The 25672-nt window shown below is 49.5% G+C and overlaps 1 protein-coding gene across 3 annotated transcripts in view; it reads right to left on the reverse strand.

Moving 5' to 3' along the window:
* Nucleotides 1-12755: 12755 nt before the first annotated feature.
* The window catches only part of SIRT7 (sirtuin 7), a 157071-nt gene continuing 144154 nt past the window's right edge, over nucleotides 12756-25672 (reverse strand). For all 3 annotated transcript variants that reach the window (XM_085617544.1, XM_085617543.1, XM_085617542.1), the window contains 2 exons: nucleotides 23760-23866; nucleotides 12756-13896 (listed from right to left, as the gene is read on the reverse strand). In XM_085617544.1, the coding sequence (XP_085473670.1) occupies nucleotides 13683-13896; nucleotides 23760-23866 (321 nt within the window). In that variant the 3' untranslated portion in view covers nucleotides 12756-13682. The remainder of the gene's footprint in view (nucleotides 13897-23759; nucleotides 23867-25672) is intronic.

Raw genomic sequence — 25672 nt, forward strand, 5'->3', positions numbered from 1 at the left:
ACAGCGACATGCAGCAAAAAACAGGTCATTAAAAACTACTCAGCCAATATTGCAAAACGTGTATCAGTCCAGGTCCCCGTCCGCCGATCCAACCAAAGCGACAACGAGCATGCCATCACCCCTGTCCGGACCGGCAGACGTGGTTCAGGCCCGTCCATTGCTGCGAGTCACCTTCAGCCAGGACAAAGAGACAAGATGGCCGCTCTCGAGGAAAGGGGACAATGAGCAGTAACATGCCATAGAAGCTCCAGCGATAGGTGCATTCAGGGTAACATCTGGCAAGGGAAGTGAAAGGCTAGGTCTCAACAGGTAGTTCGTAGGCAGAGTCACAGCGTTCAAAGTGAAGGGTGTCCCTACAACTGTATCCGTGTCGATGGGTTGATGCGTTACATTGTAGCCAGGAGGACTCCGCGCCACCGTCCCTCCGCTCTGCAACATTGTTTCACCTCCAGGAGAAAACATGGGCGGCGGGGGATCCTCCAGCCGGGAACGTCCCGTTGCAAACAGTGCCTCATCGAGTCTCCGGGTCAGCGCCCGGCAAGTACTCTGCATTGCCACTTTTAACGCCACGAGGGCGGCCAATACATCCCCACAGGTCGGGTCTCTCTGTACCAAGCATCGGCCCGCACTATCCCGCTGCTCCTCCGATGCGGCAATCAGCTCCGGGGCACATGGGCGCGCAGACACTGCGAGTCCAGGGTCAGCCGGCGTCTCAGCAAGAAGCGCAGGCGCCATTGTCATCTCCACTGCAGGCAATTAGTGGCGGGACAAAAGTGACTATGTATACCGGAGATCCGAGGATGTAGACACCGGAAAAGCTTCGTGCTCCACTCGGGAACTGCACAGGGCGAGAGCGCCCCACGGTTGCCGTGAGGACCGGCCGTTCGCCGCAGGAAGACACTTCAAAATGGAGTCCGCTCGCTTTTCTTCAGGGTGGCGGAGGAGAGCTAGTATTAGGGGGCTCCAACGTCGTCCACACCACTGCCAGCGCGAGGGGGAGTCCGACCCGGACGTAAGGGTCCGACTCCAGTCGCACAGCCAGCGTTTTCACCCCCGCGACCACCCGCAGTATTCCAGCTCAGCACCCCGTCCACATCCCTCGGCGTCCAGCGGCGGCCATCTACGCAGGGACCAGGGGGAGCGCCGGAGGTCGAAGCAAACACCGAGTCTGCTACCAAACCCGCCGACAAAGGTGTCAGGAGAACGCCAGTCACTTCAGTGCCGGTAATCCGCGGCGGTAGAGCGGCGCAGGTCAGGAGAATTGATCAGGATTAACAAAGGAAGCCAGACGGTCCACGGAGCCGGGAGCTCAAGCGTCCGTCCCGTCGGCCATCTTGGCTCCTCCCCGAGATAGAGTTTCTTGAGCGACATCCTATGTCGGCCATTCCCCCAGATGAAGTCCCTGAGGAGTTGTGACAGCTTGGTAAAGAAGGCCGCTGGGACATATAGGGGTAAGTTAGTAAAATAATATAGAAGCCGCGGGAGGATCACCATTTTGGACAGTGCCACTCTACCTGTGACCGTTAGCGGCAATGCAGTCCAGAAGCGTATCTGGGATTTTATAGCCGTAAAGGCCTTACCCAGATTGCCATCCAGTAGGTCCGCCGGTTGGCGGTAGATGCGAAGTCCCAGATACCGGAAGGTGTCTCCCCTCCATTGTACTCTAGTACCGTTCAAGATATATCCGGGATCCTGTCGCCCCTCGCCGAACGCGTAGAGACAAGATTTGCTGGCATTCACCCGAAGTCCCGAAAGGGCAGCGAAGTCGCGCAAAATTTGGTCTAACTGAGGGGGTATATCATCAACGTCTCTCACGTACACCAACAGGTCATCCGCATAGAGTGACACCTGATGTACTGCGTCCCCCAATGGTATGCCAGCCCCCATCCTCTCCCGTATAGTCGCTGCCCGGGGCTCCATCGCCAGGGCGAACAGGAGTGGCGATAGTGGGCATCCCTGCCGAGTTACCCTACAAATCGGTATGACGTCAGAGTTATACGGACCTAATCGCACCCGCACCGTAGGGTCCTTATAAGGGCCTGAAATATTCAATGTTGTTCCCAGCGCGTCTCCGGGTCAAAGCAGAGGGGAGAGCTTGGTTCTTCGAACATCCGGAAGCAGTGGCAGATTGGATGGAGCACAGGGGAGTTAGAAACCCGAACGACAGCGAGGGAGAAATCAATCAGCCTCCCTGATGACGAGATCAAGTCTGCAGCTGAATCTGAACTGGGTATATGGGGCCTGGAGCGGGGTGGAATCGGGAGGGGGATTGCCTTGGTATTGGTCTTTTGCAGTGGTGGACTCCTACGAACTTGACATATTTACTTAATTGGGGAATGTACTCTTGAATCTGCTGGGGACAGGTAAGCGGAGCGCTCTACCCTGCTTTTCCTTCTACTTTTAGTTCCATACGAGGGTGACAGGCACTCTGCAAGTTTTCAGATGGGCAGTTCTAAGCCCAGAGTGCAGGGCAGCAGGGTGGGGGGTTGTTGGGGGAGGGGGGTTAGTTTGGTTTTTGTTGTAACTATTGCATCAGCAACATATACTGCGACTTTCCAAGAGGAAGTAGGGACATTTCCAAATCCATCAAGGCTACACAGTGGGACAAAGGGGTTAAAATTCTAAGCTGGAATGTCAACGGTTTGGGGGATAAAATCAAACGCAGTGTTGTCCTCCAATACATCAAGCGTCAGGCCCCTGATTTTGTATTGCTTCAAGAAACTCATTGGATAGGCAATGTATGCAAGGCCATGCTCAGATGCTCATGTTGGCTCATGCGGGATTCACCTCCAGCTCGCGAGGTATCATGATGAGAAAATCCTTCCCGCTGGTGGTACAGCTCTTAATTTGTGTAGAGTACATGGGGTACTGGACAGAGCAGCCTCCACCCAAGAACCAGCTATAATAGTCTCCGTTGACGCTACCATGGCCCTTGACAACATTGAGTGGCCATATCTCTGGGCAGTTTTGGAAAAAATGGGGTTTGGCCCGAAATATATTCAATGGGTACAGCTCCTATACGCTAGACCTTTGGCAGAAGTGGTGGTTAACAATAAGAAGTCGGCCACTTTTGAGCTTAGCCGGGGGATGCGGCAGGGATGTCCGTTGTCCCCTCTCCTGTTTCCCTTGGCATTAGAGCCATTGGCGGCATGGATACGTAGAGACCCGGTGGTGCAGGGTCTGCGGAGTGGGAAGACTGCATCTCACTCTATGCGGATGACATCCTACTTTATCTGTCCTCCCCGAGACGGTCCCTGATTGTCGCCTTAGATATCCTGGCCATCTTCGGTAGATTTTTGGGTTATTCTATTAATTGGAGTAAGTCCCTGCTGTTTGTTCTAGAGGGAGAGCCGCCTAGCCCACCAAAGGGATGCCCTATACAAATACGGACTGAGGGCTTTAAGTATCTCGGGATCTTTCACTCCTTAGATCCATCACTCAGGTACACACGGAACCTACTCCCACCTCTGGCCAGGCTGAGGAAAGATATAAATAATTGGAAGTCTCTCCCCCTTTCCCTACTGGGTAAAGCGTCTCTTTTTAAAATGATTTCCTTGCCTCGGTTTTTGTACGCCCTGCAGAATTCCCTAGATCCTGTTCCGTCGTCATACTTCAGGGAGATAGAGAGCCTTCAGTGGGACCTGCTGTGGGAAGGAAAGCCTCGTACTACTTTCAATAAGCTCACACTGAACTGGTACGATGGAGGCATTAGCCTCCCTGATATTAAAAAGAACTACTGGCTAGCCCATCTAGCTGCCATCAACCATGGCACCTACGCCTGACCGGGAGATCCAGGCTATACCATAGACAGATGGCTTCTCTCCGGAGGGAACTACAATAGAGCCCTCTACTCCAAACCTCAACACTCCAAACTAACGGGCCCCACCAAACATTCGATACACGTTTGGCATACTGCCACTAAATGCCTTGGCTAGGAACGCAGACTTACACTTGCGACACCGTTGTGAGATTCAGAGCAGCTGGGTAGCCTGTGGAAATCCAAGGGGTTTGACAAGTGGGACCTTATTGGAATCTCACGCATAGGTGATCTATGGGAAAAGTCGGATGTTAAACCATTCACCGCCTTGCAACAACAATTCAACCTAACTGACAGAGAATACTTTTGTTACACGCAGATCTGACACGCTTTGCGTTCCCTTTTGCCGCGAGGTACCACCCTTCCCGAGTCTTCCCCGTTGGAGGATAGGGTACTGGATGGACACCTCCCTGGCAAAACTATCTCTCTGATATATAAAAAATTGATAAATAATATGCCAGACTCTCTTCGTCCACTTCGGGAAAAGTGGTCAGGGGATGGTTTTGAGATGGATGACGAAGAATGGCAAGAGGCCGTTTCCTCGCCTAGTCGTGGCTATACCGGCGCGACTCCGATTAGTAGAACTTAAAATCCTCCATAGGGTATACGTGACGGGACCCCAGCTGGTGCGGATGGGAAAAGTGGACGGAGGGGATTGTAGAAGGGGTTGTGGCCAAGTGGGTACTTTTATGCACATAATTTGGGAATGCGACATTATTCAACCCTACTGGCGTAAGATACATGACACCATCAACACAGTGCTATCAACGCAACTCGGCCCTGAGGCACGTAGATGCCTCTTGAATATTTGAGAACCGACAGATTTGAATGTTAACCTGACACAGTGGGTCACTTTGGGGCTTATGTTTGCTAAGAGAAACATCGCACAGTTATGGGGAGCGTCACACCCTCCTACAGTGGAAAACTGGAAGAAAGACCTGGATTGGTCTATGTATAGATAGAAGACAGTATATGTGGCTCGGGGTTGCCCTAAAAAGTGGACCCGTATATGGGGTTTGTGGAATTCCTATCGTGGGGATAAATGTCCACCGCCCTGCACTGTCAGCTATGCTGACCCCCCTTCCCCCTAGATCTTCCAGGTGATATATTGCAATGATTGATTTTACCTATTGTCTCCATGATGCCAAATGTATTACTTACTCTGTATCGAAATCAATAAGCTGATGTATGTTAATAAAAAGTTTTATAAAAAAGAAAAAGCTTAAAGACACAGTATTCTTTTCTCATGGTTTTAAATGCTGCAGCCTATAAGGTTACATTGCCCTATCATTCACTTTACAAAGCAAAAAGAATTTGTAAAGGACTTCTTAAAAGGTCACTTTTACTTATTTTTAGTAACTTCTAGAGGCTGAATGTTTTTTTTCCTTCCACCTTTTAAAGTAAATTAATGACTTGGTAATATAGCCTTCTTAAGCCTGCAAATTTGACTTTTTTGTCACATGTACCGCCTGGCCTTTTCAAAGCAATGCAAAAATACTGTAAAAATGTGATTTGGAAAGAACGTCTCTGGGGTCCCCGCAAATGGGCAGGACTATTCAGTGCTTGTGATGATCAGTGAAGATCCCCTGAGAGAGAACAGAAGGTTGCACAAATAATGTGAGTGCAAGCTAGTTCGAAAGATGAAAGTTTGAACACTTAAGTCTTGGTTTGTGCTGAAGGAGATGTCATGATTCAGTCTAACAATTTCAGGGATCTGGCTCCAAAGTATGGTGACTAAACAAGGTCTGATCTCCAGAAGTCGTCACGATTTGCCTATTGTCAGTCTTTCTCCTCCAATGGTTAATACATTTTCCTTGAGGTAAGGCAGAAGTCCGAATATTGAATATGCTACTTACCAGTATGCATCTGTTCTTGGCATGTAGGGCTGCTGACATTCATATCTGTGCATAGATCGCCGCCTAGTGTTGGGTCCGGATGTTTGCACGTTGTTGTCCTGGAAGAGTCTTCGAAGTATCCTGAGATAGGTGACTCCTCCCCTGGACCACAGTGCGCATGGGCATCCTCTCCATCCTCAGATTGTTTTTCGCCATTGTGGCAGTGATGGAGTAGATACAGAAAGTGATGACCATGCTATACAGTAATTGTGAGAGCTGCAGCTGCTACAGGCGCCGGGGAGGAGGGTGGGCGATATGAATGTCAGCAGCCCTACATGCCAAGAACAGATGCATACTGGTAAGTAGCATATTCAGTTCGAGGCATGTGGGCTGCTGAATTCATATCTGTGCATAGAATACATAGCAGTACCTCCCATTAGCGGCGGCTACCAGTGCCAGCTGCAGCGGTTTGAAAAAGAGTTTTGAGAACAGCCTGTCCTACAGCTGCCTGCTGTTTTGAGTGTACATCTACACAATAGTGTTTGGTAAATGTATGTGTAGTGGACCAAGTGGCTGCTTTACATATATCATGTAAAGGAATGTTTCCCAGGAAAGCCATGGAGGCCCCTAACTTACGTGTTGAGTGGGCTCGTGGGGGAATCGTTAATGTGCGTTTAGCTTTTTGATAGCAAATTTGAATACATTTAACGATCCATCTGGCTATACCTGCTTTGGAGATGGCGTTGCCTTTGTGTTGTGGGGAAAAGGCAACGAAAAGTTGTTTTGTCTTCCTAAAGTTTTTAGTTCTGTCTATATAGTACATGAGGGCTCTTTTGACGTCTAGTGTATGGAGCATTCTTTCAGCGACATTTTGTGGATTCTGAAAGAAAACAGGCAGTTCAATCGTTTGATTCATGTGGAACTGCGATATTACTTTAGGCATGAATTTGGGGTTGGTACGTAGTACGACCCTGTTTGCGTGAACCTGTATGAATGGCTCTTGAATGGTTAGTGCCTGGAGTTCACTAACTCTTCTCAACGAAGTGATTGCTACTAGGAAAGCTACTTTCCAGGTGAGGAATTGAATCTCACATGAGTGGAGAGGTTCGAAGGGTGGACCCATCAGTCGGGTGAGGACCAAGTTGAGGTTCCACACTGGTGCTGGTGGGTGTCTTGGGGGAATTACTCGTTTAAGTCCTTCCAAGAAGGCTTTGATGGCAGGCACTCTGAATAAAGAGAGGTGCTGCCTGTTTTGGAGATAGGCTGCTATTGCGGTCAAATGGATACGTATTGAGGTGTATGCCAGATTGCATCGGTATAGGTGTAGGAGGTAACAGATTATGTTTTGAATGGATGCGTCTAGCGGGTTAATGTTATTGTTATTGCAATAAATGACAAACCTCTTCCATTTGGCTGCATAGCAAGCTCTGGTAGTGGGTCTCCTAGCTTCCTTAATGATCTCCATACAATCAGGTGGCAGGTTTAGGTAGCCAAACTCTAGGACTTCAGGAGCCAGATCGCCAAGTTCAGCTGTTGCGGATCTGGGTGCTGAATTTCGCCATGGTTCTGCGTCAAATGCGCGGGTTTGATCCGCAGCCTTTGATGCGGCACCACGGAAAGTTCCAGAAAGGTGGTGTACCATGGCTGGCGTGCCCATGTTGGAGCAACCAGGATGAGTGTTAGTGAGTGTTGTCGCAGTTTGCGTGTCACCAGCGGTATCAACGGCGCTGGGGGAAAAGCGTACGCAAATCTGCCGGACCAGTTCATCCATATTGCATCGCCCTGCGACTGTGGATGTGGGAACCTGGTGGCAAAGCTTTGGCATTTTGCGTTTTCGCTTGTGGCGAATAGGTCTATCTCTGGATGACCCCACTGTTGGAAGTACGGTTGGAGTACTGACGGGTGTAGCTCCCACTCGTGCATCTGGTGGCTGTGTCTGCTGAGCAGATCTGCCATCTGGTTGTCCTTGCCGGGGAGGTGTTCCGCAATGAGGAATATGTTCCTCTGAATGGCCCACTTCCACATGCTCTGAGCCAGATGAGACAACTGTGGAGAGTGCGTTCCTCCCTGCTTCTGTATGTAGTACATGGCAGTCATGTTGTCCGTCCGGATCAACACGACTTTGTTGCACAAGTGTACCTTGAAGGCTTTCATTGCCAGGAAGATTGCCATCAGTTCTAGAAGGTTGATGTGCATTTTCTTTTGTTGTATTGTCCATAGTCCCTGCACTGTGTAATGGAGTACATGAGCTCCCCATCCCTGGAGAGACGCGTCCGCTGTTAGTATGATTTGTGGAACAGGCTCTTGGAACGGTCGGCCTTTGCAAAGGTTTTGTGGATTCCACCAATGCAGAGAGTTGTATGCCCGACCGCTCACCAACACTAGGTCTTTTAGTTGCCCGTGAGCCTGATTCCATTGACGTGCCAAGCACTCCTGAAGCGGGCGCATATGTAGTCTCGCGTGCGGGAGTATGAAAATGCAGGAGGCCATCATGCCTATCAACTGCATGAACACTCTCGCAGGAAGGGAGTGTTGGGGTTTGAACTTTGAGATCAGCATTTGCATGCCGTTGATCCTCACTAAATTTGGCTGAGCTGTGGCTGCCAGAGTGTCTATGGTCGCACCTAGGTACTGTTGTACGTGTGCGGGTTGGAGATGTGATTTTGGGTAATTTAGTGAGAATCCAAGACTGTGAAGAAGGTGAATGGTGCGGGACATGTGGCTGGCACATTGCTGGGCTGACTTTGCCTGAACAAGCCAGTCGTCCAGGTAAGGGTAGACGTGAATGTGTTGCCTCCGTAGATGTGCAGCCACAGTAGCTAGGCACTTTGTGAAAACTCTGGGTGCTGTTGTCACGCCGAAGGGAAGAACTTTGAATTGGTAGTGCTGCCCCTGAATAGTGAACCTGAGATATTTTCTGTGTGACGGGTGTATGGGTATGTGGAAATACGCATCTTTGAGGTCTAGCGTGGCTAGGAAGTCTCCCTGTCTGAGCAGCGGGAGAACCTGCTGTAGGGTGAGCATGTGGAAATGCTCTGAGAGAATGTAGTGGTTGAGGGGTCTCAGGTCTAGTATAGGTCTGAGTGACCCGTCCTTTTTTGGTATTAAGAAGTACAGAGAGTACACCCCTGTCCCCTGCTGGTGGACGGGCACGATCTCTATTGCGCCTTTTTGCAGGCATACTTAGCACTTCCTGCTGTAATAATGCTAAGTGCTCTGAGGACATAGGACGGTGCTTTGGCGGTATTGTGGGTGGAGTGGAGGTTAATTCGAGGCAGTAACCGTGTTGGATAACATCTTTGACCCACCTGTCCGTGGTGATGGTATTCCACGTGGACAGGAACCGCTGGAGTCTTCCCCCGACAGGTGTTATGTGGTCGGGGGGAAGGGAGAGGGCGTCACTGTTTGTTCTTGGGGGAGGACCTGGTATTGCCGTAACCGCGTCCTCTGCCCTTTGTGCTGGAGCCACGATATCCACCTCGGGTGTTTTTATCGTAGGTACTTTGTGTGCCCGCTTTATTGTAGGTTTGCTGTGACCCCTGTCCTCTACACGCTCCTCTATTTCCGGGGCGACGAAAGGAGCCACTACGAAATGTCTGCGTTTGCAGAGCCCCCATTGACTTTGCAGTGTCTGTGTCTTTTTTTATCTTTTCTAGGGTGGTGTCAACCTCTGGTCCGAATAAGTAGTCGGGGTTGACCGGCTGATTGAGGATGTTATTTTGAACCTCAGATTTGAATCTGGAGATTCGTAACCAGGCGTGTCGTCGTAGCATGACGCTGGTGTTTATTGCTCTCGCAGCTGTGTCGGCGGCATCCAGTGCACACTTAATGGATGCGTTTGTGAGAAGTTGTCCCTCCCTGATGAGGAGCTCCGCTGCCTCTTTGTACTCGTCAGGTAGATGTTGGAGTAGGGTCTCTAACGTGTCATAGTGTGAGCGATCGTAGCGAGCTAGGAGCGCCTGTGTATTGGCAATGCGCCATATGTTTGCCGCCTGGGCTGCAATCCTTTTGCCGGAGGTCTCTAGCACCTTGGACTCTTTGTCCGGGGGAGGAGCATCACCAGTTGTCTGCGAGTGTGCCCGTTTGCGAGCATTAGCAACTACGATGGAGTCCAGAGGCAACTGGCCTCTAATGTACGTAGGGTCCCCAGGTGCTGGCTTGTATTTTTTCTCGATCCTGGGGTTTATTACCCGTGCCCTGGTGGTTTCTTTGAAAATGTCCTTTGCTGGCTTGAGGACACCTTTCAACATGGGCAGAGTCCTTACAGTCCTTTCTGAGGATGCGAAAGTGTCCACCAAGAAATCGTCCTCGATTGTGTCTGAGTGGAGTTGCACTCCATGATTGGCTGCGGCACGTTCAATGAGGGCGTTGAATGCAGCAGTGTCCTCTGTGGGAGACGTTTTTGCGCCATAAAGCTGCGTGTCCTGTGTATCCATAGCGGCACCTGGGTCTACAGGGTCATCCCAAGCTTGATCAGGGTCCTGCTGGCCTTCAGGGTCCATATCCCTGGGGTAGGTGGTGTCGTCACCCATGTAGTCCTCTAATGCGTCCGTGTCGGAGTGCGTCGGAGAGAAGGACTGTGGATCTGGGTAAGAGGTGTGGAGGCGTTCATAAAGAACTGGTTCCGATTCCACCGGCAGTTTTTGCTTTAGCGGGATCCTGTAAGAGTCCAAAGCCTGCTCGGAAGTGATCTTCCGCTTTCGGAGCATGAGCCTGCCGGTGTCGGCTTCGATGAAGTGGGACGGTGATGTCCCAGTAGGAGAGTGTTCAGTAGATGGGGACCTTGTCTGGGTGACACGTGTTCTGATCTCGAATAGTTTCGGCGCCGTGGATGGCGGCAAACCAAAGGTGATGTTGGTTGGTGCCGAAGGTGCCTTTTGAGCCTTTTTCGTCTCGGAGCCCGACGTGGCCTGGAGGGCTGCCTTTTCTCTGATGCGTTGCAAGGACGCTGCAACTTGTCGCACCTGGAACGCCGACGGTTCTTTGGCGCCGAGTGGTTCTGTAGTGGTAGGTATGGACTTCTTTGGAGCCACAGGGTCATCGAGTCGAGGAGAGGTAGTAGCTGTCGACGGCGTCGATGATTGGACCGTAGTCGCTGCTTTCGAGGTGGATTGCGATGCAGCGGACATTTTAACCTTGGTGGTCGGTGCCGATTGTTTCGGTGCCGGGGGCCGAGGCGCTTTGGCGGTACCGATGGCCTTTCTCTTTGGGTCGGCGCCGACATCGGCTGCAGCGAGTTCGGCACCGAAGTCCCTTTTGGTGCGGTCGGAGCCGACGGTTTTGGCTGGCGTCGAAGGTGTGGTGGTCCTCGAGCCGACCAGTGTTAGTTTCACTTTCGGTTTCTGTTGAACCGGTGCGACGATTGGTTTCGGTTTCGTGGAAGGGAAACCAGTCTTTTTGGGTAATAATGGCTCTCGCTGGATGTCCGAGGCCGGGGCCGAAGAACTGCGGGATTGATCTTGGGTAAGGCCCGAAGGCGATCCCTCGACCGGAGCCGTAGACTGACGCACTGGGATATCCTCTGTTTGGACGGGTAGGCCCTGCTCGTCACCGGAGCTACCTTCTTCGGCCCCTAAGGCCTCATCGTAGTCTCCTACCTCATCGTCGGCTTCTTCCCTGTGAAAAAGCTCTTCATCTACGTCTTCCGATCTGGAACCGTGTTCGGAAGCGGGGCTGGAGGGTATGTTTTCCATGCTTTCAACATCTTCGTCCTCGGTGCTGAAGATGTTGGTCGGGGCCGGTGCCGCTTGCTGCGCTTCAAGTCTCGCGGCTCGTCGATTCCGGAGAGTCTTCTTGGATCTGAATCGGGCACAGGCCATACATTTCGATTCGTCGTGATCCGGTGAGAGGCATTTGTTGCACACCGGGTGGACGTCGATATGTGGATATTTCGCGTGGCAAACAGGACACCGCTTGAATGGGGTCCTCGATTCCATCGTCGATGTAGGGTCGATGGTCGGATATAATGGATCCGAAAAAGTTGTTAAAGTAGCTAAACTAGCAAGTAAACTGTCGATACCGATCGGGAACAGTACCGACGAAAACTAAAGGCCTTTTGGCCTGAAAACTAAATTTTCCTAACTTGAGTCAAGTTAAGCACATCCGAACCCAATGGTGGAAAAAAACAATCTGAGGATGGAGAGGATGCCCATGCGCACTGTGGTCCAGGGGAGGAGTCACCTATCTCAGGATACTTCGAAGACTCTTCCAGGACAACAACGTGCAAACATCCAGACCCAACACTAGGCGGCGATCTATGCACAGATATGAATTCAGCAGCCCACATGCCTCGAACAATATAATATAAATGATCTATTGTCCTAACATAAAATAAGACCATACAGCCTCTTTCATGTGGCATAAACATTGAAAGATGATAGGGCCTGTTTTAGGCTTCATTACTTCTGTAAAGCGAGGGTCTAGTTCCTATGAACGTTAAGATGGGAGCGTCCGATTTATGCGCAAACCGTGGGAAGGTAGGTGCTATTTCATGCAGAATCACTAGAAGATGGGAGATAACCTGCTTCCTGTAACAATGACAGAGGAAGGTGAGGGTTGTTTCAGGTCACAAAACCTGCGGTACTAGTTTCTGTTGTCATTAACAATTGAAGGAAGTGGCCCCATTTCATGGAATCTCACAGTCTTGCTGATCTCACAGGAGTTGCAATCACTAGCTAAAATTTTGATTAGGTCAAGATACCACATAAATTCTAAAACTACCGATAGATTGCCATTAAAAGGAAATGGATACAAATGTTGTACATGTACACAAGATATTTATCAATTGCACAGATGTGTTGTGTTGAATACTTTCATCTTCCTCTAAGAGGATCTCTCTGCAATTAGTTTCTTAAATGAAGACTTGCAGTGAGGATAAGGTGGTGACAATTTTTTTCTTTCTGCAACAAGGAATGGGAGTTTCTGTGTGCTGGATCTGCCAGTGAACACTGATCTCTTCCCTGGTCAAGGGGGGAAATTGATAAGCCTTACAGTCAATCATAATCCATTTCTCAAACAAAAACAGTTTTTGGCACACAACATCTAACATTACTTTTGTCACATTCACTACTTTGCCTACTTTCAGAACACAACTGCATCACTCAGATACTTAAAAAAATATTTTATTAGAAATATACAAAACCTTTAGTCAAGGACAACAGTGCTATTAAGATTGGATACCACAGTAGACCGCCCCCCACCCCACTACATCCCTTCCCAGAGTCCTTGCATCAGAGGCCTTTAACTTATTTTAGAGCACAGAATGCCAGAAGTTCTAAAATGGGAAGTTATCGGGGGAATGACAATCTTCAGAAAAGAGAGTGCAGAAGTATTATACCACATGAAGGCAAGCAGTCTTCAGAAGATTATGTCTACAGCTCAGTAAACTATTCATCAAAAACTGAGTCCCTGACATATGGCTTCAACCAGAATTATTTCCAAGTTGTGCACAGATCTCTGGGATGAGAACGTTCTATATTAAAAAATTCTAAAGGGCCCCTACAAGTCACCTGGGATTTCCTAAACAGTATCCCAGCCCTGCTCAGTCACCATTTCATCCATAGTCATTTGTTGGGGGGTTGGACTTAACATTCCACAACAGTCAAAAAGTCAAAAAATATTTTAGATGATGGTGGCTTGGACTGCCCACGTTTTCCAATCTTAAGAGTCCATGCTTCTTCACCAACGTCCTCCTAGGAAATTCCATAGCCAAGACTACCTCTAGCGTTGGTTAACGACAGTCTCACAATCTTACATACCATGAAAAAGCCATCTGAAAAAAAATCACAGCCCCGCAGCTAGAATTCTTCAAACAGCTGCAGAATAACAAACTTATCACAATGCAAGGAAAACCTTGTAGTGGTGTGGATCTCATGCCACTGTACTGAGCCAAATGAGTGGCACTGCACTATCACAAGGCTGAACAATGAAGCCCATAATTCATCATCTGTTGCACCATACAACTGCCTGCATTAGGGCTCCCAGCGCAAAAAACCAGGTTGCTTGTACTTCCAGCATGTGTTTGCACCCAGTCAGACCAGTTTCTTTCTCTTCGTGCCTTTGGCGTAGCCTCTACCAAACCAGCCTCCACTCAGTACTGTGGGTTCTGGAGAAGACTCCAGAGTGCCCTCTGATCCTTGCTGAGACTCCTCTTGCCTCAGGGGGGACACCAACAACTTTCGACTGTGAGTGGTTTCTTCATCAGGCCTCAGGGGTACAGCCAGTGAGAATATTGGATCTTTTAATCTGTCAGACAAAAGCAAACACATGAAGTTTAGATTTCCAAAGGAAATGTACACTTTGACTCACCTGGCCAGAAACAGTGAGAATGAAAGTGGCTGCAGGTCAAGAGAATTTTAAGTGAGTTGTAGGAAAGACCCATACATTTTCAAATGAACAGACAAGCAATAAAGTTTAGGGGAGCAGTGAGTGAAAAAGGGCTGAGTGAAAGAGGAAGACACACTGAAATCATAAGCGAACGGCTGGTAGCATGGCGGAGGCAGAATTACTAGTACAGAGGCACGTGTAATAATAAAGGTACCCTAGTGAGGTGTACTGACTTGCATGTGTAAACTCCATTCAATCCCTAATAGTTTGAGTCGCTCACTTCTCTGAGTAGTAATTGGTATGTATATAGGGTTTGTGGCGAGCTAAGAAACACGGCTCCCCCAAGAAGAGAACAGGAACTTGTCCACGAAGGCCAGTTCCTTGTAGTCGCTTTGAACTTGGGAAAGACTATCCGTAGCACCAGCTTAGAGAAGGCTGAACAGGCTAATACTGTCATGTCCTGTGTTTAGGTAGTACCTTAGGGGGCAGGCTAAGGTCTGTGTTTTCTGGGGGTTTTTGGTTTGTGCATTTCTTCTTTGGTTTATATTTACCATTTGGTTTGTCCTTCTGGCTACTGGTGCCTCCTTCCACTGTCTTGGGGTGGTGTCGGGGGGGACAGCCACGGTTGAGGTCTTGGGATCGGCACTCGGCAGGCGAGTATTTAGATGCCGCCCACCGGTTCCTCCTCGCTTGGTTTCTTTCCTGGTTCCTGCCCAGGAAGGACTTTGCCGCCAGCATCTGCCGGCAACACGTTGTTTTCTCTCCTTACTCCTCCTCGGATCCTTTGGCAAATATTCATGGACCAATCCTTTCTGCCTTGGATGTAACCGCTGCCTTCAGGAGGATAATTTGCTCTTCCCTGGATCATGGACTTTTGCGTATAGCGTGGTCTTTGTTCCTATCCAAAGAACTCTATAGTACTTTCTTTTTTTTAAAAAAAGCCCATGCGCCATTAGAACCATTGATGGCAAATGAGGAAGCTGAACGATGAAGCATGACACCTGGGTAGGTGTGTGAGAACTTACCTCACATTTTTGTGAAATGTTCACATTGAACAAGCCCAAAGGATTGAATATGCTACTTACCAGTATGCATCTGTTCTTGGCATGTAGGTCTGCTGACATTCATATCTGTGCATAGATCGCCGCCTAGTGTTGGGTCCGGATGTTTGCACGTTGTTGTCCTGGAAGAGTCTTCGAAGTATCACAAGATAGGTGACTCCTCCCCTGGACCACAGTGCGCATGGGCATCTTCTCCATCCTTAGATTGTTTTTCGCCATTGTGGCAATGATGGAGTAGATACAGTAAGTGATGACCATGCTATACAGTAATTCTGAGAGCTGCAGCTGCCACAGGCGCCGGGGAGGAGGGTGGGCGATATGAATGTCAGCAGACCTACATGCCAAGAACAGATGCATACTGGTAAGTAGCATATTCAGTTCGAGGCATGTGGGCTGCTGAATTCATATCTGTGCATAGAATACATAGCAGTACCTCCTATTAGCGGCGGCTACCAGTGCCAGCTGCAGCAGTCTGAAAAAGAGTTTTGAGAACAGCCTGTCCTACAGCTGCCTGCTGTTTTGAGTGTACATCTACGCAGTAGTGTTTGGTAAATGTATGTATAGTGGACCATGTGGCTGCTCTACATATTTCCTGTAAAGGAATGTTTCCCAGGAAAGCCATGGACGCCCCTAACTTCTGTGTTGAGTGGGCTCGTGGGGGAATCGTTAATGTGCGTTTAGCTTTTTGATAGCAAATTTGAATACATTTAACGATCCATCTGGCTATACCTGCTTTGGAAATGGGGTTGCCCTTGTGTTGTGGAGAAAAGGCAACGAAAAGTTGTTTTGTCTTCCTAAAGTCCTTAGTTCTGTCTATATAGTACATGAGGGCCCTCTTTACATCTAGTGTATGGAGCATTCTCTCAGCGACATTTTGTGGATTTTGAAAGAAAACAGGCAGTTCAATAGTTTGATTCATGTGGAACTGCGATATTACTTTAGGCATGAATTTGGGGTTGGTACGTAGTACGACCCTGTTTGCGTGAACCTGTATGAATGGCTCTTGAATGGTTAGTGCCTGGAGTTCACTAACTCTTCTTAACGAAGTGATTGCTACTAGGAAAGCTACTTTCCAGGTGAGGAATTGAATCTCACATGAGTGGAGAGGTTCGAAGGGTGGACCCATCAGTCTGGTGAGGACCAAGTTGAGGTTCCACACCGGTGCTGGTGGGTGGCTTGGGGGAATTACTCGTTTAAGTCCTTCCAAGAAGGCTTTGATGGCAGGCACTCTGAATAAAGAGAGGTGCTGCCTGTTTTGGAGATAGGCTGCTATTGCGGTTAAATGGATACGTATTGAGGTGTATGCCAGATTGCATCGGTATAGGTGTAAGAGGTAACAGATTATGTTTTGAATGGATGCGTCTAGCGGTTTAATGTTATTGTTGGTGCAGTAAATGACAAACCTCTTCCATTTAGCTGCATAGCAAGCTCTGGTAGTGGGTCTCCTGGCCTCCTTGATGATCTCCATACAGTCAGGTGGCAGGTTTAGGTAGCCAAACTCTAAGACTTCAGGAGCCAGATTGCCAGGTTCAGCTGTTGCGGATCTGGGTGCTGAATTTCGCCATGGCTCTGCGTTAAAAGTGCAGGTTTTATCCGCAGCCTTTGATGCGGCACCACGGAAAGTTCCAGAAAGGTGGTGTACCATGGCTGGCGCGCCCACGTTGGAGCAACTAGGATGAGTGTCAGTGAGTACTGTCGCAGTATGCGTGCCACCAGCAGTATTAATGGCGCTGGGGGAAAAGCGTACGCAAATCTGCCGGACCAGTTCATCCATATCGCATTGCTCTGCGACTGTGGATGTGGGAACCCGGCGGCAAAGCTTTGGCATTTTGCGTTTTCGTTTGTGGCAAATAGGTCTATCTCTGGGTGACCCCACTGTTGGAAGTACGGTTGGAGTACTGATGGGTGTAGCTCCCACTCGTGCATCTGGTGGCTGTGTCTGCTGAGCAGATCCGCCATCTGGTTGTCCTTGCCGGGGAGGTGTTCCGCCATGAGGAATATGTTCCTCTGAATGGCCCACTTCCACATGCTCTGAGCCAGATGAGACAACTGTGGAGAGTATGTTCCTCCCTGCTTCTGTATGTAGTACATGGCAGTCATGTTGTCCGTCCGGATCAACACGACTTTGTTGCACAAGTGTACTTTGAATGCCTTCATGGCGAGGAAGATTGCCATCAGTTCCAGATGGTTTTCCACGTGGACAGGAACCGCTGGAGTCTTCCCCCGACAGGTGTTATGTGGTCGGGGGGAAGGGAGAGGGCGTCACTGTTTGTTTTTGGGTGAGGACCTGGTGTTGCCGTAACCACGTCCTCTGCCCTTGGTGCTGGAGCCACGATATCCACCTCTGTTGGTTTTATCGTAGGTACTCTGTGTGTCCCCTTTAGTGTATTGCTGCTGTGACCCCTGGCCTCTAGCTGCTCCCCTATTCCCGGGGCGACGAAAGGAGCCACTACGAAATTGCTGCGTTTGCAGAGCCCCCATTGACTTCGCAGTGTCAGTGTCTTTCTTTATTTTTTCTAAGGTGGTGTCAACTTCTGGGCCGAATAAGTAGTCGGGGTTGACTGGCTGATTCAGGATGTTGTTTTGAATCTCTGGTTTGAATCCGGAGATTCTTAACCAAGCGTGTCGGCGTAACATGACGCTGGTGTTAATTGCCCTTGCTGCTGTGTCGGCAGCATCCAGTGCGCACTTAATGGATGCGTTGGTAAGGAGTTGTCCCTCTCTGATGAGGAGCTCCGCTGCCTCTTTGTATTCATCTGGCAGATGCTGGAGTAGTGATTCTAGCGTGTCGTAGTGTGAACGATCATAGCGGGCCAGGAGGGCCTGTGTATTGGCAATGCGCCAGATGTTTGCTGCTTGAGCTGCAATTCTCTTGCCTGAGGTCTCCAGCACCTTGGACTCCTTGTCTGGGGGAGGAGCATCACCTGTTGTTTGCGAGTGGGCTCGTTTGCGAGCGTTAGCAACCACCATGGAGTCCAGAGGTAACTGACCTCTAATGTACATAGGGTCTTCGGGCGCAGGTTTGTATTTTTTTTAAAACCTGGGGTTTAGCACCCGTGCCCTGGTTGTTTCTTTGAAAATGTCCTTTGCAGGTTTGAGAACACCTTTCACCATGGGCAAAGTTTTGACAGTCCTCTCGGAGGAGGCGAAAGTGTCCACTAAGAAGTCTTCCTCAACCGTGTCAGAGTGGAGTTGTACTCCATGATTGGCGGCAGCACGTTCTATGAGGGCATTAAAGGCAGCAGTGTCCTCTGTGGGAGATGTTTTGGCGCCGTAAAGCTACGTGTTCTGGGTATCTGTCGCGGTACCCTGGTCTGTAGGGTCATCCCATGCTTGATCTGGGTCCTGCTGCTCTTCAGGATCGATATCCCTAGGGTAGGTGGTATCATCACCCATGTAGTCCTCCATCGCGTCTGTTTCGGAGGGCGTAGGAGAAAAGGACTGGGGATCCTGATAGGAGGTGTGCAAGCGTTCATACAGAACCGGTTCTGACTCTGCTGGCAATTTGTGCTTCAGAGGTATTCTGTAGGAGTCCAAGGCCTTCTCTGGCGTGATCTTCCGTTTGCGGAGCATCAGTCTGCCAGTGTCGGCGTCGATGAATTGTGGCTGTGAAGGCTCAGAAGGGGAGTGTCCAGTAGATGGGGACTGTGTCTGGCGGACACGTGTTCGGATCTCGAACATCTTCGGCGCCGTGGATGGCGGCAAACCAAAAGTGATGTTGGTGGGTGCCGAGGGTGCTTTTGGAGCCTTGTTCGTGTCGGGGCCCGACGTGGATCGGAGGGCTGCCCGTTCCCTGATGCGTTGCAACGACGCCGCGACTTGTCGCACCGAGAACGCCGAAGGTTCTTTGGTGCCGGTCGGTACCGTGGAGGTAGGCGTCGACTGCTTTGGAGCCACAGGGTCATCGATCCGAAGAGAGGTATCAGCGGTCGTCGGAGTCGATGACTTGGCGTGTGCCGCCGTTTTCGAAGTGGACTCAGATGGAGCGGCCATTTTGACTTTGGTGGTCGGGGCCGACTGCTTCGGTGCCAGGGGCCGAGGTGCTTTTGTGGGACCAAGGGCCTTCCTTTTCGGGTCGGTACCGATATCCGCTGCAGCGAGTTCGGCGCCGAAATCCCTCTTAGTGCGTTTGGAGCCGATGGTCTGTGTTGGCGTCGAAGGAGTGGAGGTCTTCGAGGGCTTCGAGCCGATCACGGCCAGTTTCACTTTTGTTTTCGGTGGAACTGGTGCGACGATTGGTTTCGGTTTCGTTGAAGGGAATCCAGTCGTCTTTGGTAATAATGGCTCGTGCTGGATGTTCGAGGCCGGGCCCGAAGGCGGGGCCGAAGAACTTTGGGATTGATCTCGGGTAAGGCCCGGAGGCGATCCCTTGACCTGAGCCGTAGAATGACACACTTTGACGGCCTCCGTATCGACGGGTAGGCCTGGCTCTTCGCTAGAGCTATCTTCTTCGGCCCCAAAGGCCTCATCGTAGTCTCCTACCTCGTCGACGGCTTCTTCCCTGTGAAAAAGCACTTCATCGGCGTCTTCCGATCGGGAATCGTGTTCGGAAGCGGGGCTGGAGTTTACTTCTTCCACGCTCTCAACATCCTCGTCCTCGGTGCTGAAGATGTTGGCCAGGGCAGGCGCCGATTGCTGCGCTTCTAATCTCGCTGCCCGTCGATTCTGGAGAGTCTTCTTCGATCGGAATCGGGCACAGGCCATACATTTCGATTCGTCGTGATCCGGTGAGAGACATTTGTTGCATACCGGGTGGACGTCGATGTGTGGGTATTTGGCGTGGCATACAGGACACCGTTTGAATGGGGTCCTCGATTCCATCGTCGATGTAAGGTCGATGTTCGGACCAAACGGATCCGAAAGGCTGGAAGAAGTTTCTAAACTAATTAAGAAAGCAGTCGATACCGAACGGGAACAGTACCGACGAAAACTAAAGGCCTTTTGGCCTTAAACTAAATTTTCCTAACTTGAGCTAAGATAAGCACATCCGGACCCAATGGTGGAAAAAAACAATCTAAGGATGGAGAAGATGCCCATGCGCACTGTGGTCCAGGGGAGGAGTCACCTATCTCGTGATACTTCGAAGACTCTTCCAGGACAACAACGTGCAAACATCCGGACCCAACACTAGGCGGCGATCTATGCACAGATATGAATTCAGCAGCCCACATGCCTCGAACACACAGATACAGTACTCGATCCATAGAGACATAGTTTGACTCTGGGCAGAGCACTAACTGACTGGGTTTCACTTTGGTATTTCTGGTCACTTCTCCTGCAGGGCGTGACGCCAGATGGCCTAATTCTCCTAGTTCCCCCCTTGCCTTCTTTATTACGGAGTGTTTTGGTATTTGTACAGTGTTTACCCCATTAGAGTGACAATTGCATCAAATATTTTATTTTAAATCTTTTAGATCTAAACCAATAGAGCTTTTTAGTTTGTCAAGGATTAACAGCACTGATTACAGATCCACATTTGCAGAAACACAAATGTAGAAATCCAGTGCTACAGAAATGGCAGTACCCATTGATGACACAAAGATCAGCAAAAAACCTTTACAAATCGCACAAGAAAGAAATGAGGAACCACGAAGGGCAGTGTTTGGGAAGCACAAAAAAGTTGGAAAAGCACACCAAAACAGTGCTGGGAAGAACAAAAGAATTGAGTGACGGATGCTCACAGGAAGGAGTTGGATGATCACAGATGAAGGGAGGGGGTAAAACACAAGCAAAAGGAGGAAGGAACAGCACTCCAGAACAATATGGGCTGAAGTACAGTACAAAACAATATAAAAAGGGCAGCACATAGGCATAAAGAGACAGCACAAACAAAGGTACAGACCAGCACACATAGTTGAGCAGCTACAAAATGCATTGAGAGTAAAGCACAAATGTAAAACAAGCATTTACAATGCAATGGTCTCGGCAATATTATAGGTAGAGCTATTGGTATTGCTCATTATTTTTTTTATCATTTTTGTATCCCTAAATAAATGGCATTGTCATTTCTATTGGCATTAGCTTTTTTTTTGCATATTTTACCAGAGAGATCCACTACTTCCCCAATAATCCTGCCGGCTCTCTGTGACAGAAGATGGCACGTGGCAGCAGGGGGCAGTGTGACATACTCCTGTAATTTTACCCGAGAAATACTACCAGTTTCACGTGCACATACAATTTACAGAGTGTGGCAGACTTCACCAACCTAGAAATTATCACACATAGTCGCATGTTGGAAGAGTGAGCAGCATAGGTTTTCATGCGTTTAATTTAATTTTGACCCCTGCCTATAAGCATGTCGTTTTGTTAATATATACACACCTCTCCGCCTCGGATAGCCGCTCTTGCATCTTTAGTGCACGTATTCCTGATGCCTCATTGCAAGTTTTACAGCCCAGCTGTAAATGTATTTCGGTCCTCTCAACTCTGTGTCCGCACTGTGAGAGTGGCTGCGTCTGTGTACCTGCAGCGCCAACAGATGCACCATTGTGAGGCGCTATGTGCTCTGCGTCAGTCTGTCTCCAGATGCTGGGCACAGCAGAGAAAAGTCAGTCATGCGGCCGATGCCCGCGTGCCCCGGGAAGACACTGATTTGGGTGGGACCACCGAACGCCTCTCATTACATATCTAGCACATGCGGGACGTGTGTTCTGCACAGAAAGGTTGAAAGGTCCCCTGCCCGTGAGTATGGACGGTAAGTGGCCTGATGTTATGTTCAATTCTATACGTTTTATATAGCGCTAGCTAGACACGGGGGTATCAGAGCGGTTTGCATACACAAAGGAAAAAGAGTTGCATTACATAGCAGGAGATAAGGATGCATAAAGATACCAGCACAACATTATAATTAGGCATACAGTGAGAGGGAGGGAGGAAGCTCAGGAGGTTGAGTGAGTCAAATAACTATTATGGGGAGGGGGTCTGGAGCAGTACATTTTGTCTAATGTGCATTGATCCAGGTGAGAACGAGCGTGTTGGGGTCCTCCCCAGTACTGAGACACCCAGAGAGTGAGGTCTGACCCGCCTGTGTGCCGCGTGAAGGGCGGGACTGCTGCTGCCGGAGCAGGACTCGCCCTGATCATACTCCAAATTCTCCTGCTCTGGAATGCGCCTCCCTCCCTCTGGCTGCCCAGTCCCTTGCGCTGCTTTCCAAGACACAGGAAAAGAAGAAGGGAGAGCGAAAAAGTTTTCAAGAACCGCAGACCGGGGCAGGCTTGGTAAGAGAGGCCCTCTCTGGGCACGGGGCAGCTTGGAGCCTGGAAGGCAACGAGCATCCCGGGACCCCGGCTGTACAGGATCAGAAGGGAGCAATGGTAAGCAGCCGGAGGGGGCCTGGCAGGGAGGCATACTCCCCTGGCCCTCTCGCCGGATTTCACCCTGTTTCTCCTTTACAAGCTGCCTGGACGCGCTGCTGCTGTCTTTACAAGAGGAATAATCTACACGGCCTCCCTGGCCGTTCGCATAGCGCCCAGAGGACTGCGGGGAGGCGCGCGGGGGATAATCGGTGGCCTGCGAAGTTTCAATCCCCACTGGACTGTACATGGTGGGGGCTTTCCTTGCGTTCCGTTCCGTGCAGTACCCGTACAGTTGTTGGGTAGCAGCTGTCCAGGCCGGGATAGGGGTCCGCTGCCTCTCCCTCCCTCCCGCACCTCTGCCCCCCGTCCGGCCTCTCCAGAGGTGGGCGCCAGGCCTCGGTGCGCAGAGCAGGCCTCGCTGCCCGGACAGCCCTGTGCTTCCTGGTGGGACGAGAGAAGAGGGCGGGCGAGGAACCGCTGTGCCCTCGCGCTCCGGGAACACCCCGGGCCCTGAGCACCCCAGGCCCTTCACCCGGCAACGAGCTGCACCGACCTGCGGAAGGTGCAACAGCTTCATGGAAAACGCCAGTCGCATTCATGCACTCGACGCACAACAGCAAGAAGATCCTCACGGCCAGACGATAGCGAAAAAATGGCGGATGGAAGCTTCGAAACTTTTTCGGATTCGGGGGCGTGTTCCTGCTGTTCGAAAAAGGGCGTGGCTAAAAAGTGGAAAGAACAGCACGGAACACGCCCCCGAATCTGAAAAAGACGGAGCCTATTTGGAGGGACGGCTCTCTCCTCCAATGGCTGGCCTCCGTTTAGGAAGCCAGCCAATGGAGAAGCAAAAAGAGAGGCGGGCTAAATAGCCACTCTAAGAATCATTAAATCTCCGACTTCCGGATCTGCCTTCGGCAGACCGGACGGTCCTCGACCTAAAAAGGCATAACCCATAAAGAAGTGGGCAGCAAAACAGAAAGGTGTGTACCAGGATTATAAGAAGAGACAGCCTTCACGAACAAGAATACTCCACATGGCTAAATTGCAAGCCTAGATCCGGGGAGGAGCACTGCAGCACAAACATTAAGAGCACCAGAGGTAGTTATGATGGCAGCACACAGTGGATGCAGAAGGTGCATGCATACTGGTACCACACAAACAGAAAGAGACAGATAAAAGTGAGTTACAGAGGCTTCATACAGCAGACATCGAAGGCAATACAGAGAAGAGGTAGAAACCAGATACAGTATGTCAAACACACAGTTTGTTTATGGGCAGCACACTGAAGGCTCAGTAGGTACTATAGAGTTGAGCTAGAAGCAGCACGAGAGTTAAACAAGGTAAATGAACACTTCAAAAGAACAAAATGAATAGAAATTAACAGACAACATGCACAGCCACAGACAACAGAGAGGGAGGTACTCACCTATCATAGTCTGGAATTTCCAGGCCCAGCTCCCCCAGAAGCAGTCTCATAACATCGTCACATTTTGCATGAATCTTGAGAGCAGCCAAATCATCCTTCGGGGTCCACTGAAGACACAGGTAACCAAGATAGAAAGTTAGGTAAGGAAAAATACCTGCCAAAACTACCAAAAACCACGAGGACCTCCCATTTACCAACATTACAATTTAAGTGTGATCACATTGTGTTGGAGGATGGTTCTGACCTATGAGTCAAGGGATTTCGATGGTTCAGTGAACAGGATGGAGGTAACCCTATATTAAAAAGAAACGTCAGAGGTAGAGGCCATACCGACCAAAGGAAACAGTCACAGAGATTGGCCCACAACCTATAAAGAGCAGAGAATGGAGTGGCCCACCGTGCAGGGTAAAAGAGCAGACTTAGTCCTTGTACAGCGTTTGGGTTACTCCATCACATGTGACTGATAGCCTTTCCGCCATATTAGAAGTCCATTATATCCTATTGCACTTGTAACTCGGTGGACAGGACTTCTGCCATATTTGTGATAGAGTACCCATTCACCAAACTCTAAATTAGGCCCGTAGTGCCAAGGGAAAGAGCCCAGAACTGCGAAGTTTGAGTCTGGGATGGCAGCGTCAAAGAGACCCAAAGAAGGTGCCCAGCATTGAGCTACCTCAGAAAACAGAAGAAAATTTTAGGAGTGAACGACACTAGCAGATAGAAGATCAAGTGCAGGGTGGACACATTTCTGAAATCAAGAAGGAGAGGCCACAGTGTTGGAAATCAACACATGGCTTTGTGGCACTGCCCTTATTTTTCTAGACAGTACTGGTTTCATCTCCCAGTGAGCCTACTGGAGGCACTCCCTGTGTGTTGTCCCATCTCACACCATTGAAATCAGACAATACCCAAAGAGTACCCTTATTCTAAATGAGAGTGACTACTGCCTTCTCAACCTATGCCTTATGGGGACTCATGTGGTGGCACGGAGATTATAAGCAAGGGCAATGGTATTTTACCAGAACACCTTTGGGTTCTCCCTGTCAGCTTTTCTCTGTAAACTGTATTTTTAGTTCACATATCTGGGGTAATTTGCCTTCCTCCTGCCTGGGATATGCAAGGATAGTTGTTCTATATTTGGGAATGTGAGGTTTACAATCTGAGGCGTGATGAGGTCTAAGAGACAGAGAAAAAGAAAGAGAAAAAATACTCTTTCACAACTTGGTGGTCTCCTTTTAAAGAATTTGTGATCCATCTTGAACATTTCAGCCTACACATACACTATCTGTCCACCTCCTGAACCTTTTTGGATGGGGCAAGTCTAGCTAATTCCTTTTTACCCAGTGTAGGTTTTCAGATCCATGGGTGAGAGTCAACCATTCCGATTCCTATGTTGTAGCCAACTCCTGAGGCAACATAGCAAAGAGTCTTTGAACGTCTTAAGCGTCACAGCTGGCTCAGTCTGTACTGGTCTTTTTGGGGGACACTACAGAAGAAGCCATAAAATCTAGCAAGCAAAAGATCTCTCTTCCAGAACCGGAAAAGACCATATAATTGTAAAAGTGGCAGACCCTCTGGCTATTTCCATTTTCAGGTGACGAGGCTTCCCGGATTTGCTGAGATAAGCCCAGTTTTTACCATCCGTTCCGGCAAATTTCAGTAAATTTAGCTCACGTTCCAATTTTGAGAGATAATCAACTGAACACAGAGGCACATTTTCAAGTGCTTTGTTGTATAAATCGCAACAGCCCCTCAAAGACAGCAATTTAGTAAACATAGATAAAAATGTATGCATTTAATTTTCCTTAATGTGTTTTCTATTATGTTGAATGCGGTCAATTAATTTGTTAGGGAAAGTCCTGGATACTGGCTTTCAAAATGCAGACACCCTACTCTAGCAGCCCACCTAAACC

This window comes from Triturus cristatus, chromosome 7, assembly GCF_964204655.1.
Source record: "Triturus cristatus chromosome 7, aTriCri1.1, whole genome shotgun sequence".
Classification (NCBI taxonomy): domain Eukaryota; kingdom Metazoa; phylum Chordata; class Amphibia; order Caudata; family Salamandridae; genus Triturus; species Triturus cristatus.